The sequence below is a fragment of the Globicephala melas genome, chromosome 14 (genome assembly GCF_963455315.2).
Source record: "Globicephala melas chromosome 14, mGloMel1.2, whole genome shotgun sequence".
Taxonomy (NCBI): Eukaryota; Metazoa; Chordata; class Mammalia; order Artiodactyla; family Delphinidae; genus Globicephala; species Globicephala melas.
The window spans coordinates 47,495,383-47,510,700 of NC_083327.1; the positions used below are offsets into that span (position 1 = coordinate 47,495,383).

Below are 15,318 nucleotides of genomic sequence, written 5' to 3' on the forward strand. Positions count from 1 at the left end.
CAGTTCACAGCAGTGTAGCTTATTTTCTGAAATACCTACTTCAAAAGTTCACTGTGTCAAAAAGAGCTCCCACATGTTAATTTGACTATAATTTGACTCACACTTGAACCATTTAAGGATGAAATTTATCAAGAATTATAACATATTATGAAGTACCACAGTAATATAACAGTTATACATTTAAAATCTAAGCACACTTTCCAACCTCTCAAGCTTAAATAAAATACACTTAAATATTTTATATCATAATATACTTTACCTTGAAAGAACTCCAAAGTAATATTTTTCATTTTAGGATATATGATTAATCTTTATTATCTATACTCAAGAAAACATAAAGTATATGCAAAAAGACATTATCATGCAATTTAGTGTTCAAGTATACTTAGTTTATATATTTTATATTCTTAATTTTGAAAGCACACCAAAATAATATTAAGGCTATCTAAAAATCTTTGGATTCATGCTCAAGACAGTAACATGAATTATAAAAGCAGGAAGCCTTTATCATGCAATGCAGCATCAAAACTTACTTATTTTGTTCTTTTTACAAATTAATAAATTAGTAGATTGCATCCTATTGTCAGCCTTTATTCAGCATGAAAATTACATGGCACTTTAAAGACAGAAATGAGCAAAGCAACGTAAAATGAACTAATGTTTTATAGCTATAACTTAAAACAGCAGAGTTTAGTCTACTTTACGGAAATACAAATAATATAAAATTTCATTAATTCAAAATAAAAGAGAACGGTAGATTTTGCATTAAATACTTTTGGTAACCTTGATCAATACTTTTATTAGTATTATAGAAAGGCACGTGTTGAATAAATGAGAAGAAGTAGTTACTTCAAATTATATTTTCAAATTATGAAGCATATGGTACTAGTTTCTACACATTTGTTATAATTTTAAATCTTAAGGCTTTTTATTTTGCTGATCTTAAATAAACCAAAGAGAATATTTATTTCAGTAAAAACTTTAATCCTAATTAAAAAATTCTAACCACAGCAGTTTAGATATGAATTATATAATATATTCTACTGATCAAGGAGGTACCAGATACTTTCAAACAATTTTAAAAGCCAAACTTTGCTGATAGTGATTGCTACCTTCTGATCTCTACTATTTAAAATACTATCTTTTTGAAAATAAAGTGTTGTAAAAATTTCAAAAAGACAAAACTAAAAACATGTGCATACATTTTTCTGAAGAAGGGAAAGCTTTACCTACTTCCTACAAGGCAGTTTCACAAAGATTCTGTACCTCTACAACGGTGCCTGCAGAAATCCCTCAAAATAGAAACTGAAACATCAAATCTGAGGTACTGGATATGATAGGATGTCAACATGAGATATGTCATTAATTATGTACATCCTACATTTCTCATGCACTGTTGGGTTTTTTTCCCCCCTTTAAAAAAAATCACTCTTATTACAGAAATGAAAGAATACAGAAAGTATACAAATAGTTTATCCTCGAAACAAAGCATTTCTTGAGATAGTAAATGTAATCTGTGGTTCTCAAACCTGGCTGTATATCAGAATTATCTCTGTAGATGTTAATAAATGTACTTGCCCAGGCCCTGATCCCTGGATATTCTGATTAAATAGGTCTGGAATTGAGCCCAGGCTACCTAATATATTTTTATTCCTAACTAACAAAGTAATAAGTGTTCATTGTGAAAAATAATTTTTTTAAATAAAGTAGTTTATAAAATGAAAGTGAAAGTCTCCTTCCTTCCCTTTTCCTTGCCAAATTCCAATCCCTAAGGGTAACCAGTTTTACCACTTTGTTATCTCCCTAGACTCTTACGACTTATTTCTCTTTTGATATAATTTCCTGTTTTGCTTTTTTTTTTTTTTTTTTTTTTACTACATTGTGTGTAAACGGGTGGATGCTTTCCACCATGTAGAGAGTACAGCTGCCATGACATGACAAAATATTGGCTATGTCTTACACACAAAAGTTACTTGGGGTCCCCAGGGCACACCTCAAGAGACCAGTGCTTAATGTCCAAGGTAGCTGGAACAGAGACCCATGGGGCTGCTGATTGGGACAGACATTCCCTATGTCTTACACAGAGAAAGAAACACTACTTCATTTGTGAAACCATGAGGGAGGGTGTCCAGACCTGCAGGTGTTGCTATGTGATGGAGTGGCTTTTCAAACACTCAAGTCTATGTAGCTCCCTTCAAGATGCGTATACTCATGGATTTACTCAATGACGGTCAATGATTTCTCCATTAGGGAGGCCAACAAGTTTGGTTTTAGAGGTTTGTTTTTCCTTGCACGGTGACACTTCTAGGGTACATAACCCATGACATGTAGGCATGCCCCATTCTTTCCAATGACTACATATAATGCGAATGGCAGGCACTGTTTCTTGCCTCCCCAAGTGCCCATCTCCCCCTTTTCCTTTCTTCCCAGTTAGCTGAACTCTTGAGTTTGTTCACGGACTAAATGGAAATCCCTATCTTCAAGGTGGTACGCCCCTCTCCCAGCACCAAGGAGTGAATTGTGACTGGGATAAGAAAGTCACGGTAATCTAACTCTAAGGTCATATCACTCTGTTTTAGTTAATAAGCTCAAAGGAAGTATGTGGGGAACTTGGGGGGGGGGAGGGGAAAGACTTTATTTCCTGATAAAAGTAAAAAATGCTTAAGGAGAGTCTCTTGCATTAGCACAGTTGTTCAAGAACATGACAGCTAGAGCTGTAGCAGCCATGTTGCAACTATGACATGACAAACTTGAGGTCCAAAAGTTAACACATTGAGCATGGCAAAGCAGAAGTACAGAAAGTACCTGAGCACTTAATTATCTTGACAGCTTGAGCCACTGTCACCTGGGTATTCTGCTGCTTATAGCCAAATGTATCCTAATAGACATCATTCCAAAGTATAAATACACTATAATTACTTTTAATTCTTACTGATGGAAATTCAGATCATCTCATCTGGTTTTGCTATTATAAACACTGCACCAAACCACCCCCCCCAAAAAACCACAAATGGTCTAAATGCACACACATATGAGTCTATCAGAAAGCTGCACATAACTCTCTTTTAGTTTCATAGATGACTTTAACGCACAGCCACAGTCAAGAACCACTGCCCCAGAATTCATAAAATGAAAGACTCTGGCTGGTTCTCTAATGATAATCTTAAAGCAATGTCTAGAGAAGTCTCTGAAGCCCTGGCCTTTTACTTGTCCTCTGTTCTCCGTTCATTTTATGAGATCAAGGAGGAAAACAAAATATTCTCCTCAAGTAGTATTACCTATGGTTTTTTCTTCCTGTAGTTTTGATCAATTTATCAAGATATTGGCAAACTGTTTATCTTGTGCTTCTGTGTGTTTTTGAAGAAGGCTGTTCCATAAATCATGATTTTTCAAAAATGATTTGCTTTTTAGGGTAGAGGTTTTGTGTGAGAGGGTTCATTCATTTTTGTGAAAACAAGAAAATTTGTAAGAAAAAGCAATTTGAAAAATAGGATGTGTAAATATAATTTCGCTTTTCAGTAAGTTATAGGTATGGAGTTGTGTTGAGCCAGAACACTTATTAATTTTGACAAGAAAGGCCAACACAAATTACTAGAAAGTCTAAACCACGTGATATTAATATTCAGTGCAATACTTTCAAATATATGAAGCAATATTAAAAACTGCTACCACAGGCTTAGTAGAGGACAGTAAGGCTAATTTACTACGTCAACAACTTACATAAATGCTCATGTAAAATGTTTGAAGGTGTCTGAATATTTTAATTCTTTCTATGCTTTTTCCTTTTTTAACCTCTAATTTGCTATTTTTGGAGAGTCTAGCTAAGAAAAGTAAACTTAAGCTTCTGGAATTATGACCATCCTGAAAAATTCTGAATTGTTCATAATTTTTTTGGTATTTTCTAAGACCTATAAACTGAGTTGATTAAGAACCACAGTAATGCCTAATTAATGTCCTCAAGATATTTCTGGAATATGTTTCTAATTATCCTCTCATTCTTAGTTGAAAAAAATTATAAAGCTTTTATAAAGAACAGAGGAATCAACAATCACTTGTTTTTTTAGAACAAGACAGCATATAGTGGGAAACTTCTTCCATGGAAGGCTGGCTGAGGACGGTGTGTGGAGCGGGTGGGTAGATCTCACCCTGCTGAATGACACTGACAAGGTCACATCTTGTTCGGTTGATGATTGAGTGATGAGTTCATCCTCAATGACTACGATGTTACAAAAGAGAATTAATGAATGGGGATGTCAGTGTGTTACAAACCCCTTTTACTTATTTTGTAGGAGATGAGTCAACGCATTCTCATTTCAATTACTAATAGATTCAACTTCAGTGAGGTGGTTTTTATTTTAATGAACACCTTTTCATTTATAACTATTTAGGAAGAAGTGACTATGTCGTTGCAAGTATTCTGAATTACAATTCAACTAATTTTTGACAATACTCATATCTTATTTGGGTTTGTATTTCTATCCCAATTAGCACATATGTCAAAAAGTCTGGATTAATATAGCAATCATGCCCAAATTCTTACTATGTTCTATGTGACTGTTTAAAAAAATTTCTAAATGTAGCCTTATTTCACCAACATTGAGATAAATATCTTTATTGCTTACTTTAAAATATATTAAAGAAGCTGGCTTTAAATGTATTCATGTATTTCTAATTTTTACATAGACAGTAAAGTTGAATCTAAAGAGTAGATAAAATTTTTCTTGCATAGTAGAAAGAAATTAGAAAGGTATGAGAACATAAGTTTTGAAGTTACCAAAATTTCACAGGCTATCTCTAGACTCAAGACCTGGTTCCTCTAGGTCAGGAATTGGCACATTACAGTCTGTTTCTGTAGATTAACGGATTCATTCACATATTGCCTGTGGCTGCTTTCACACAGTAGCAGAATCCCGTAGCTGCCACAGAAGCTGCATGACCCACAGAGCCAGAAATATTTACCGTCTGGCCCTTGGCAGAAGAGGCTGGCTGACCTCTGCCCTAGGATAGCAAGAAAAATATTCAAAGATGCTTACTTAGCTCTCTGTTAACTTATTTTAAAAAAACAAGTTGGGTACGGGTTTGATGTGAAAATAAATCTCATTTTCTCTCTTCACGTGTAAAGAAAAAAAATTTTAATGTGTTTAAATGGAATATAACTTTGAAGCTTAATTTCTGCACATTTTAGTGTACATAAGTAGAAGAATAGCTTTGCCAATTCTTAGGAAAGGGATTTACTCCATTTGCTTTAAATCTTTTAGTAATTTTAAAATGTAAAATATGTTCTAAATCTATGAACCTGCACAACTATCTAACGCTCTATCTAAGAAGTCAATTGATGCTACTTTTTCAAAAAATAAACTAGTTTAACAAAAGAAGAAATACATTTATTTCCATTTTTATGAGAGGCAACAACTTAATAGTTTTTCAAAAATATTACTATATCTTTCAAAGTAAACATTAAAATAATGAAGTTTACGTGTGAGAGGTAAAATCTTGCTTGGCTTTAAAATAAAATACATGCTTATCAATACAATGTGGTAGATGTATGCACACACACAGATGCATGCCTGAAAGTTAGAAGCTTTTGTTACCCATATACAAAACATATCTTACCGAATGCCAAAAAGTGTATTTTTTAAAATCATAAGTTAAAGCTTTAAAGCGGTGATGATGTTTATGCAAAACCAAAAGTGCAACATGCCCTTATGTACAAATTGTAAGTGCCGCTCACTTACATTGTTGATAGATTTATGCAAAGCTTCACCCAGAGAGTGCCTCTATGAAAAAGATCACAGGAATAAAGGGAAACATTCAGAAATCAACTAAGTGAAAGAAGAATAAAAAGGGAGAGTAACATACAGAACATTAATTACAATATGCTCAAGAAAAAAATAAGTTGAAAACAGTTCTGAAAAAGAAATCAGACAAAAAGAAATTTACAGCATAGAGTCTAAATTATTTATAGTCCCTTAGAACAGTGTCTGATGCTTGTGGGCTGGCAGACTTACCTATGCAAGAGACCAAAGGCTAGTACAAGTAAACCAGAGGTCAGTTTAAAAGATAATGGTTACTGAAGCACCGAGAAGGAATATTACTGTTCTAAATGCCTCCCAGAAATCTGCAATATAATGCTTCAAAGCATTCCACTCAGCATTGGGGTAGGTTTTAGAAGGATTTCTCTTATGAGAAATGAGCAGATGAGAACTGAAACACTAACTTGATTGACTACATAATTTGGGGGCCAGAAATAAATATGGATAATCATTGAAAATGTAAAGATTTGATAATAATCAGGTTTTATACTCAGGGGAAAGGAAGAAGAGATGCCTTCATATCTTTTCAACCCTATTCTCTAGGATATATTTGGTAAAATTATGTATGATCTAGGTTCATTTTTAAGAAGTTCACTGGAATTCTGAGTGACAAACCATTGGAAAAACACACACTCTCCCTCCCTTCCCCAAATGTGGGGAAAATGTGATTTCATTTTCAATTGCCTCACTTTTGTGCCTTCCAAGGATACAAAATAATATTTTAAATTTATATTATTAATATAACTAGAAAAGTTCCTATAAAATGGTTTTTACTTTGGACACTAATCAAATTTTCAGACAAAACATAATTTTCTTTTTTTCCTCATAATGTGAATATCCCTTGGTGTGTCATAAACTAAAGCTAGCTTTTATTTGGTAAACAATTTTTTACCAATAAATTAAGACTAATACAAAATATAGTTTAGGATATAGTTCACAGAGTTGAAAAAATAAGTTGAGAAAAATGATTAACTTTCTATTTGATTACACCATAACTTCTTAAATGCTCATACTTTTAAATAAATTAGTTTGTTAATTTTATTTTTTTTCTTTATGCTTTCTCATACTCATAATATGCTTTATATACTGAGACACAACTTCTCCAGACTTCACAAAACTTATGAAAATCTGAGGGATTTTTAGTTGTAGTTTTTTTTTTTTTTACCTCTTTGTATTTCTCTGAATTGATGTTCTGGCATTAGAAGTTAACGTAAAATGTATGGCATTTACTTATGAAGTCGATTTTTTCACTCTTTAAGGTATCATCAGACAAAAATATATATGTTATTTAGGATTCCTGAACTAACTGATAAATTAGACCAATATGAAAGATCAGAGGTTCTTCTGTAGGAATTCTAGATTTTAGATTTTATTTGAGAGTATATTTGAACATTTGGAATCTAAACTCATATGGTCACTAACTCTGTCAACATACTGTTGGCAGGCCATGGAAATATCTAAACCAAAGGCATGGTCACTAAGCTGTGCCCTGGGGTGACTTACACCATAGACCTGGCAACAGCAATTAGAAAAGGCACAACAGTGGTGCTGGGTCACAGTACCCTTATTGATGAATACATAAATGAAGTAAGATTTATTCTTTTGTTTAAAAATTTTTTAGTAGAGTACTATTATATTCCAGGAAGTACAGAGTGATATAGAGAACTGAATAAGATAGTAAAACAAACATACACAAAAAATAAGAAAAAGTTCATGGTAAATATTATGACAAAAAAAGGTTGATGTGACAGGAAACAACTAGAGGTGATACTGGGTTGATGGTAAGAAAAGATCTTTTGAAAAACGTGACATTTAAAATGGCATGACCCGATTTACATCATAAAAGATTACTTCAAGTTTGTGGGAAAAAGTGAAATTGGGGAGGCTAGATAGAAGGCTGTTATATAGTGTCTTGGACTAGTGTTTTCTAAGGCAGGTGGAAGCAGGTGGCGCTGGGAGGTGGAATAAACAGGATTGACATTTACATGAGATAAAGGAAAGAGGGAAAGCAAGCATGACTCCTCATCCTTTGAGCAAAAAGCAGTGCCAAGAAGCAAAGATGATGGGATGGAGACTGAGAATCAATACTTTTGAGTCAGACATGCTAAGCCTGAGATGCCTATTAGACAACCAAGTGACTGAATTTAGGTGACGATATCAAGGCTGGAGATTTAACTTTGGAAGTCACTGACATACAGATGGTGTTTAAACCACAAAACTGGATGAGATCCCCCAAGTAAATGTTTGCTTGAAAGAATATCGGATGTACTAAAAATCTGTATGCAAAAATATTATTTGGCAATATTCTATATAAGCAAGATCCGTGCTAATAAAAATCAATGCCCTATATAATAGTCGATTTGTTTTAAAGCATCTTAAGCTACTTGTTAGTTTTTGAGATGAGTGAAAAGGGCCTCAAGAGGTCCTCTTCAGCTCATTGAGAGCACTTGGATACTTCAGCATAGAAGGCTTACTAATGTGTTTCAGCATTTCTAGTCTTGAAGGACGAATATAATAAGACTTTCAGCTAAGTGAGGAAGAAAACTGAAAATAACTAAAAATTGCTGCACTTAATTAGAAATTTACAGCTTTGTACCTAAGAAACTATGCTCTTAGGAGCAATCTCATCGTTTTAAACCTCAGTTTATTCATTTACAAAATAGCACAAGGTTTTTTACATGTTTGTAGTTTGCTATTGAAAATCCTATTGAAATCCACTGAATTACAAGCTTTTAGAGGACACTGCCTTGTTCATATTTTGTATCCAAAATGCCAGACTTGGTACCTGGCAAAGAGTAAGTGGTCAATAAACGTTTACTAAAAAACTAAATGAATGACATGGACTTTTATTATTGAGTTAGTTCTTACTACTCTCTACCTTTTCCCCTTCCCCACAGTAACATAAGCAGTAATGAGAAACTTCTAGATAACGAAAAAGAAATTATTTAGAAAAATTATGTATATCTTGCATAAATCCTGTTGACAAAAGCCAACAGAATGTAAGACTTAGAAATGTAGCCCTTCAGAGAAATGAACTAATGAGTATAGTAAATATTTGTTCAGAAGGTATTAATCTGAATGGACTGCCAAGAGGGAAGCAACTTACACTGAATGGCACCTATCTTGCCCTGCTCTATTTTGTTCTCCACACTGCAGTCAGAGTTTTGAAATTTCAATATTCGAATGCATCACGCTCCTGATTAAAACCTTCCAGTAGCTCCTCATTGCCCTTTAAAGTCTCAACAAGGCAAACAAGATCCGACCCTGCCTACCTCTACCCCCTTCCTAGCTCTCTATTCCCCAGAACAAAGGTATTTGGGGGCAGGCTGAGGGCCTCGGCACGTACTTCCCCCTCTCCCCAGACTGCTGTTCTCCTTCCCCTCTTGGCCTGACTGTTGCTTCTCTTTCAGGTCTCAGGTAAAGGATCCCCCACTCAGAGAAGGCTTCCCCAAGTTCCCAGACTATGGCAGGTCCTCATGGTACATACACTTGTGTCCCATGGTTGTAATGAATTAATGTGTCACACTGTTATTTCTATTTGCCTTCTTTTCTAGATTATAAGCAATGAGAAGGCAGAGATCATTACAACCCCATCACTGGTCTGACACAGTGCATGGCATATCAGAAGCACTGAATTTTTGACATATGTCAAAATGTCATCAAATGCCAATATATAGAATAAAATTTTCATTACTAACAAAAGAAATGTCATTTGTTAAATTTCTAAATTCCTTGAAGCAATATCTACACTAATCTTATGTTGCAATTCAAGTAAAATATGTTAGATCTTAATAAAATGTTCCAAAATTAAATATTTAATATACAATACTGTAATTTCTTAAATTATGTAAAGCTTCTTCTAATATTAATTTCAAATATACTAATATCTAGAGAAAAGCAACCAATAAACCTAAGATTAGAAGTAGGAATCACAACTTTAATAATTCTCCTGAAGCAAAAAATAGAAGAAAAAGTCATGAACAGCTGTTTAATGTTTTAACTAAATTAGTAATAACTGGCTTTTAAATGAAATTAAGGTAAAGAAAAGCTAATATGTTAGGTAATCTTAACACTTCTCAGAGACTACGTCTTTAAATAACTTTATAATCATACATCCATTAAACGCCTTCATATCCAAAATATTTTAATTCTTTTTAGTATCTTGCCATAGGAAATAGAGATAGATTACATTGATTTATTACTACAATGCCACCTAGAAGTTCTTAAGTATTTCTCAGGTGTGTTCTGGGCCCTAGTACCCCTGAAGGCACAAACTGTTCTGCATTTCATCACAGTCCTACTATAGTATTTTGCAGAACAGATACACACACACACACACACACACACACACACACACACACACACACACACACACACACACACACACACACACACACACTCAGTACACATTAAAACTACCCAGTATTTTAACATCTCTTTTAAAGTTAGGTATAGATATCATAGTTTCATCTCTTCACTCTCTTCTCCTAAAGATGTCAATATAAAAACTGGATAGACTTAAATTTGCAAAAGGGAGTTTTTGGCAGGGAAAAGAAAATTAAATATTTTTAGATTTGCAAATTAATTCAGAAAGCAATTTAGTACTATTTATTTTAGAAGAAAAAAAGCAGAAAAATAACATAGGTCTGATAAAAGAGGATATAACATAGTTGAAGTAAGAATGTCATTAATTTTTTTGACTGAAGAAAAATTTTAAACTTCCATATTTACTAAGGAAAACATTGCAAATTAACTTTGAATCCAGGAACTGAAGTAGGAAGAATGACGTATAATGGATGTTGGTTGGTTTTTGGTAGACCTTAATTCCATTCCACATTTTCTGAGAAAGCAAAACTGAGCCATGCCTGCTATTCCCACTCTCTGTTCTAGCTGGCTTTTCTCTTTTCTCCATGGTATTTCCCTTCGTCTTCCTGCTTCTTCTTCCTTTAACTTCCCTCTTCCTTACCCAAGTTCTCTCTTTTCCCAGGGTTCAGGCTGGATCTCTGATGCTTCTTTTACATAGTTCCTGCCCTCCTAATTTCTTGGGAGAGGATTCTGAACCTTCAGGGTCAGCTTCACTGATCTCTTGGCACTGCTTAGGGCTTCTGTCAAGGTCATGGTTCGAATTAGCTGAGAAGAGATGATTATTCCAAGTCCTTTTCTATTCCTTCTACCTCAGAATCTGCTTGCAGCTCTTCTTCCATTAAAAGGTAGTACTGTTACTCATTTAAACTGGGCATAAAACTGATGAAAATATAATCTTTTTTCAATAGACAGAAATATGATTTCTAAAGAGAGAGAATTCCTTTCTTCCTAACATAAAACTTCTTAAAGAGTTAAGAGAGAGAGCCAGCAGAATGAGTCCTGAGCTTATAGTGCCAAATTTACTCAAAATTTTGCGTTCTAAATAGTCTAGTCCAGTGCTAATAGAATTATAATTCAAAGCCACATATGTAATTTTAACTTTTTAGTAGCAATATTAAAAAGAAAGTAAAATTATTTTTAGGCATATATGTAACCCAATATATCCCAAACACTAGCATCTCAACATGAAATTATATAAAAAGTACTAGTGAGACATTCCATATTCTCTTTTTATACTAAAATTTTGAAACCCAGTATAAATTTTACACTGACATCTGAAATTGGATGAAGTTCATTTCAAGTGCTGCACAGTCATAGGTGGCCTGTCACTACCATTTTAGACAGCACTAAAATGCAGAAAGCGGTCTGCAACAGCCTTAAGAAACTGGCTTTTCAGTCACTCTTGATCAAGAGCATTGATTTTAATGCTCTGTTTCTTATTCATGTCATTGTTCTTTCCTACTGAGTGTGACAAATGCCAAAATACCCTGGGATTGTAGAATCAATGCGTCTAAAACCACACTCACCACCTCAGCCCCCTTCAGTGAGGTGGTTTGTCGTGACCTCCCTGTCTCAGACGATGGTCTTCTTTTCGTTATCCTGGTTTCAAATCCTAGGTCAGTTTTAACATTTCCTTCTCCTTTACCAAAGTATTCCATCAAATTACATGATTTGTTCCTTTACAGTTTCTCTGGTAATTCTCAGTGAAATAAACTTAACTCAGGTGCTACTTGGGTAGAATTATTTGTACTTCATATATGTGACAACTTCCTCTTTGGATGCCGTGCCTCAGTTTTTCCTTATTCAGCAACTACTGAGGGCTTACTACATGCCAGGCACAGTTTAAACTGCCGGGGATGCAGCAGTGAACAGTGCAGATAAAGATCCAGCTCTCATGGAACTACATTCTAACAGGGAAGGGAATCAATATGATGCTATGTGGTAACAAATGTTCTGAAGAAACACAAAGCAGAATAAGAAGACAGAGAGCGACAGCGGGTGCTATTTAAAGTGGTCAAGGAAGATCTTTTTGAGGAGTTAAGATCTGAGCAGAGAATTGAACAAATTGAGGAACAAGCCATGTAGATCTGGGGAAAGAGGATTCCGTTTGGAGGGACTGGCAGATGCAGAGGCCCTGAGATGGATTAAGCTTGGTGTGTGTGGTCCAGAAACTCCAAGTAGTCCAGTATGACTGTAAAAAAGGAAGGGAGAAAGTGGCAGAAGATGACACTGGCAATGCAGCCAGAGGCCAAATCACAAGGTCCGAATCACGAGGCTACTGCAGGCCATGATAAGAGCGTGGAGTGTGTCCTAAACGTGACGCAAAGCCACTGGTGGATTTGAAACAGAAGAATAACTTCATCCAACTTAATTTTTTTTTTTTTTTTTTTTTTTTTTTTTTGCGGTATGCGGGCCTCTCACTGTTGTGGCCTCTCCCGTTGCGGAGCACAGGCTTCGAACACGCAGGCTCAGCGGCCATGGCTCACAGGCCCAGCCGCTCCGCAGCATGTGGGATCTTCCCAGACCGGGGCACGAACCCGTGTCCCCTGCATCGGCAGGCGGACTCTCAACCACTGTGCCACCAGGGAAGCCCCAACTTAAAATTTTAAGAGCACCACTTTGGCCGGTTGGAAAGCAATTTGTAGGTAGGTAAGAGGAGAAGCAGGGAGACCAAATGTAGGTTCCAGGTGCGGTGCAGAAGAGAACTGCAAACGGCTTGGCCTGGGCTGGTAGTGCAGGAAGTGGTGAGACACGGGCAGATCCGCGCTTACTTTGAAGGTAGAGAGCAGGAAGTGCTGACAGGCTGGCTGTTCGGTGTGAAAGAGGAGGCTGAGCAGTGAGGAACGGCAGGGGTCTAAGGAGGGGCGGGCTGCCTTAGGCTGGCATGGCAGAGGGGTGCGTGGCACGCATTCAAGAGGTCTGCTTCAGACACTTCAACTTAGGGATTTATATCGAGATGTCTCCATTTCATCCTCACTTCAACATCACAGCCATATTAAGCTGTCTAACATAAAAATTTCAGCATGTTATTCCTCTGTCCACAAACCTTTGATAGAATCTCACAGCTTATTGCGTGAACTTTGAACTCCCAAGCCTAGAAGTCAAAGTTTTTCACAATGATCTCTCTCCCCAACTGTCCTCTTATTTTTCTGTATTTCTCACAATGCCTGGGAAATAAGAGTATATTCAATTAAATGTTTGGTAAATGAATAAAAATATTTGTGTTCATCCTTCACCTTATTCAAGAGTCACACTAAAGCTGACCTCCTCAATGAACTCTTTCCCAATCGCACTGGTTATACTACTCTTTCTCTACTCTTTTCTCCTACCCAGCAGTATGTTGGTAAATGTTTAACAGCTCTCTGAAAAACAAAGCCCTCATCTGTAGCATGTGCTGTATCTGTGATGTAAACACTCCCACCATGGATGACTGCAAGCCACCGCCGTGATGACCCTGAATATGAAGCTGAGAAGGTATGTGCATGACAAGCTTGGTGAGCTGGTAGAGCTGCTGCACCATTGCTCCTACAGTACGAACTGTCCAGACCACTTATAAAGTCACTTACTACACAGTGACTTTTACTGTAGGTATCTGTATACAAATCTTTCCCCTATTACACTGTAAATATGTGGAGAGTAAAAATTGTGTCATATACATCACTAAAACCAGCTAAATGACCTTGGGGCCGCAAAGTTCAAAATGGAAAGTCACACATGAACTACAAAATTCCATAATTTTATGCCTGAATGATCCGTGTGTCTCTCAAATTTCTCAGTCCACTGATCTGAATGAGGGCATTAGAATATGAAGTCATATTGGTTCCAAAATTAAATCTGCCTTGAAAAAGGTGAAATAAAGAAATAAATGATGACAGTTTAGGATCACAAATAGAAAATACGATCACAGGGGAATCTATATAATCGCTTTGCTTTAGACTGAGTTGAAAAATAACAATGTAGTTCTTTTGCTTTCAAGGAATTCAAATGTACGCACTGATCAGCCCAGGAAGCATAATTAGTTTTGCACTAAAGTGTAATCATTGAATAGAAAAAAAAGAACACAATGAACTATTAAAAGAAAACTAAAAGATATAAGATTAGGCTCTGATTGGTCCGCCTGCCGATGCAGGGGACACGGGTTCGTGCCCTGGTCCGGGAAGATACCACATGCCGCGGAGTGGCTGGGCCCGTGAGCCATGGCCGCTGAGCCTGCGCGTCCAGAGCCTGCGCTCTGCAGCGGGAGAGGCCACAGCAGTAAGAGGCCCGCGTACAGCAAAAAAAAAAAAAAAAAAAAATTAGGCTCTGATTGGAGCACAGAATGAAAATAATAGCTTTTGGAACTTTTCATAAAGTAAAATACATCTGATTAAAGAAAAATGAAATTCTTATGCTTTTCTATGCCCATTTTTCTGATACGTAGGCTATGAGGGTTAGTTTAAATCAAATTTAACTCTCAAGAGTTTAAATTCATGTGAAAGACAAATTCTTCTTTGCTCTAAGTAGGATGATATACTAAGGCACAGAAGTTAGACTTGTGTTCAGTTCACTCAGAAATAATTAAAATACATGAAACTGCAGATCTTCTGATACCTTTCATAACATACGCTTCTGCCTAGGCCCTGGCTGTTTCCCATTCTATTCCCTACTCTTACTTCCTTAATGTCACGAACCCCAAGCCACGTCTGTTTTCCCTAAGTGCGGAGGGGTGCAGGCTGTGCTGGGTGAATAGAGTGGAGTGGCTGTAGCGCTCAGGGTCGGGGGTGGAAGGTTTGAGGAACTGGGCTGAGCAGGAGTCAGGCAAGTGGAAAGTGGTGGAGCAGATGTCAGAGCACAGCCTCTAGGAAACTATCAGAAAGAATCAAGAGAACAAGATCCAAAGGGCCAGGAAGGGTCTTCTTTCCAAAACAAAGTTCCATTAAAAAATTGCTGGCTTGCTAGAACCGTTGTCATCTCATACGTCTACAAAGAGTGAAACCTCTAACATAATACCCACTTTCACTTTAACGTGAACTCCTTTGTTTAGTTGTTTTCTTAACTTTCCTCAGGTAGACAATCCTGGATGCAACAGCTATTTTCCAGCTTATCTACGGTAATGTGTGTGGCCTACATATTTTAGAAGTGGCGAGAAAGGAAGATACTG

The 15,318-nt window shown here is 36.2% G+C and overlaps 1 protein-coding gene across 7 annotated transcripts in view; it reads right to left on the reverse strand.

Moving 5' to 3' along the window:
* FAM184A (family with sequence similarity 184 member A) overlaps nucleotides 1-15,318 on the reverse strand; it is a 124,504-nt gene that overhangs the window by 24,665 nt on the left and 84,521 nt on the right. For 5 of the 7 annotated variants that reach the window (XM_060283740.1, XM_060283741.1, XM_060283738.1 and 2 more), the window contains exon 10: nucleotides 5,736-5,777. The exons of the other annotated variants lie outside the window; for them this stretch is intronic. In XM_060283740.1, coding sequence (XP_060139723.1) covers nucleotides 5,736-5,777 — 42 coding nt within the window. The remainder of the gene's footprint in view (nucleotides 1-5,735; nucleotides 5,778-15,318) is intronic. 7 annotated transcript variants of the gene reach the window in all.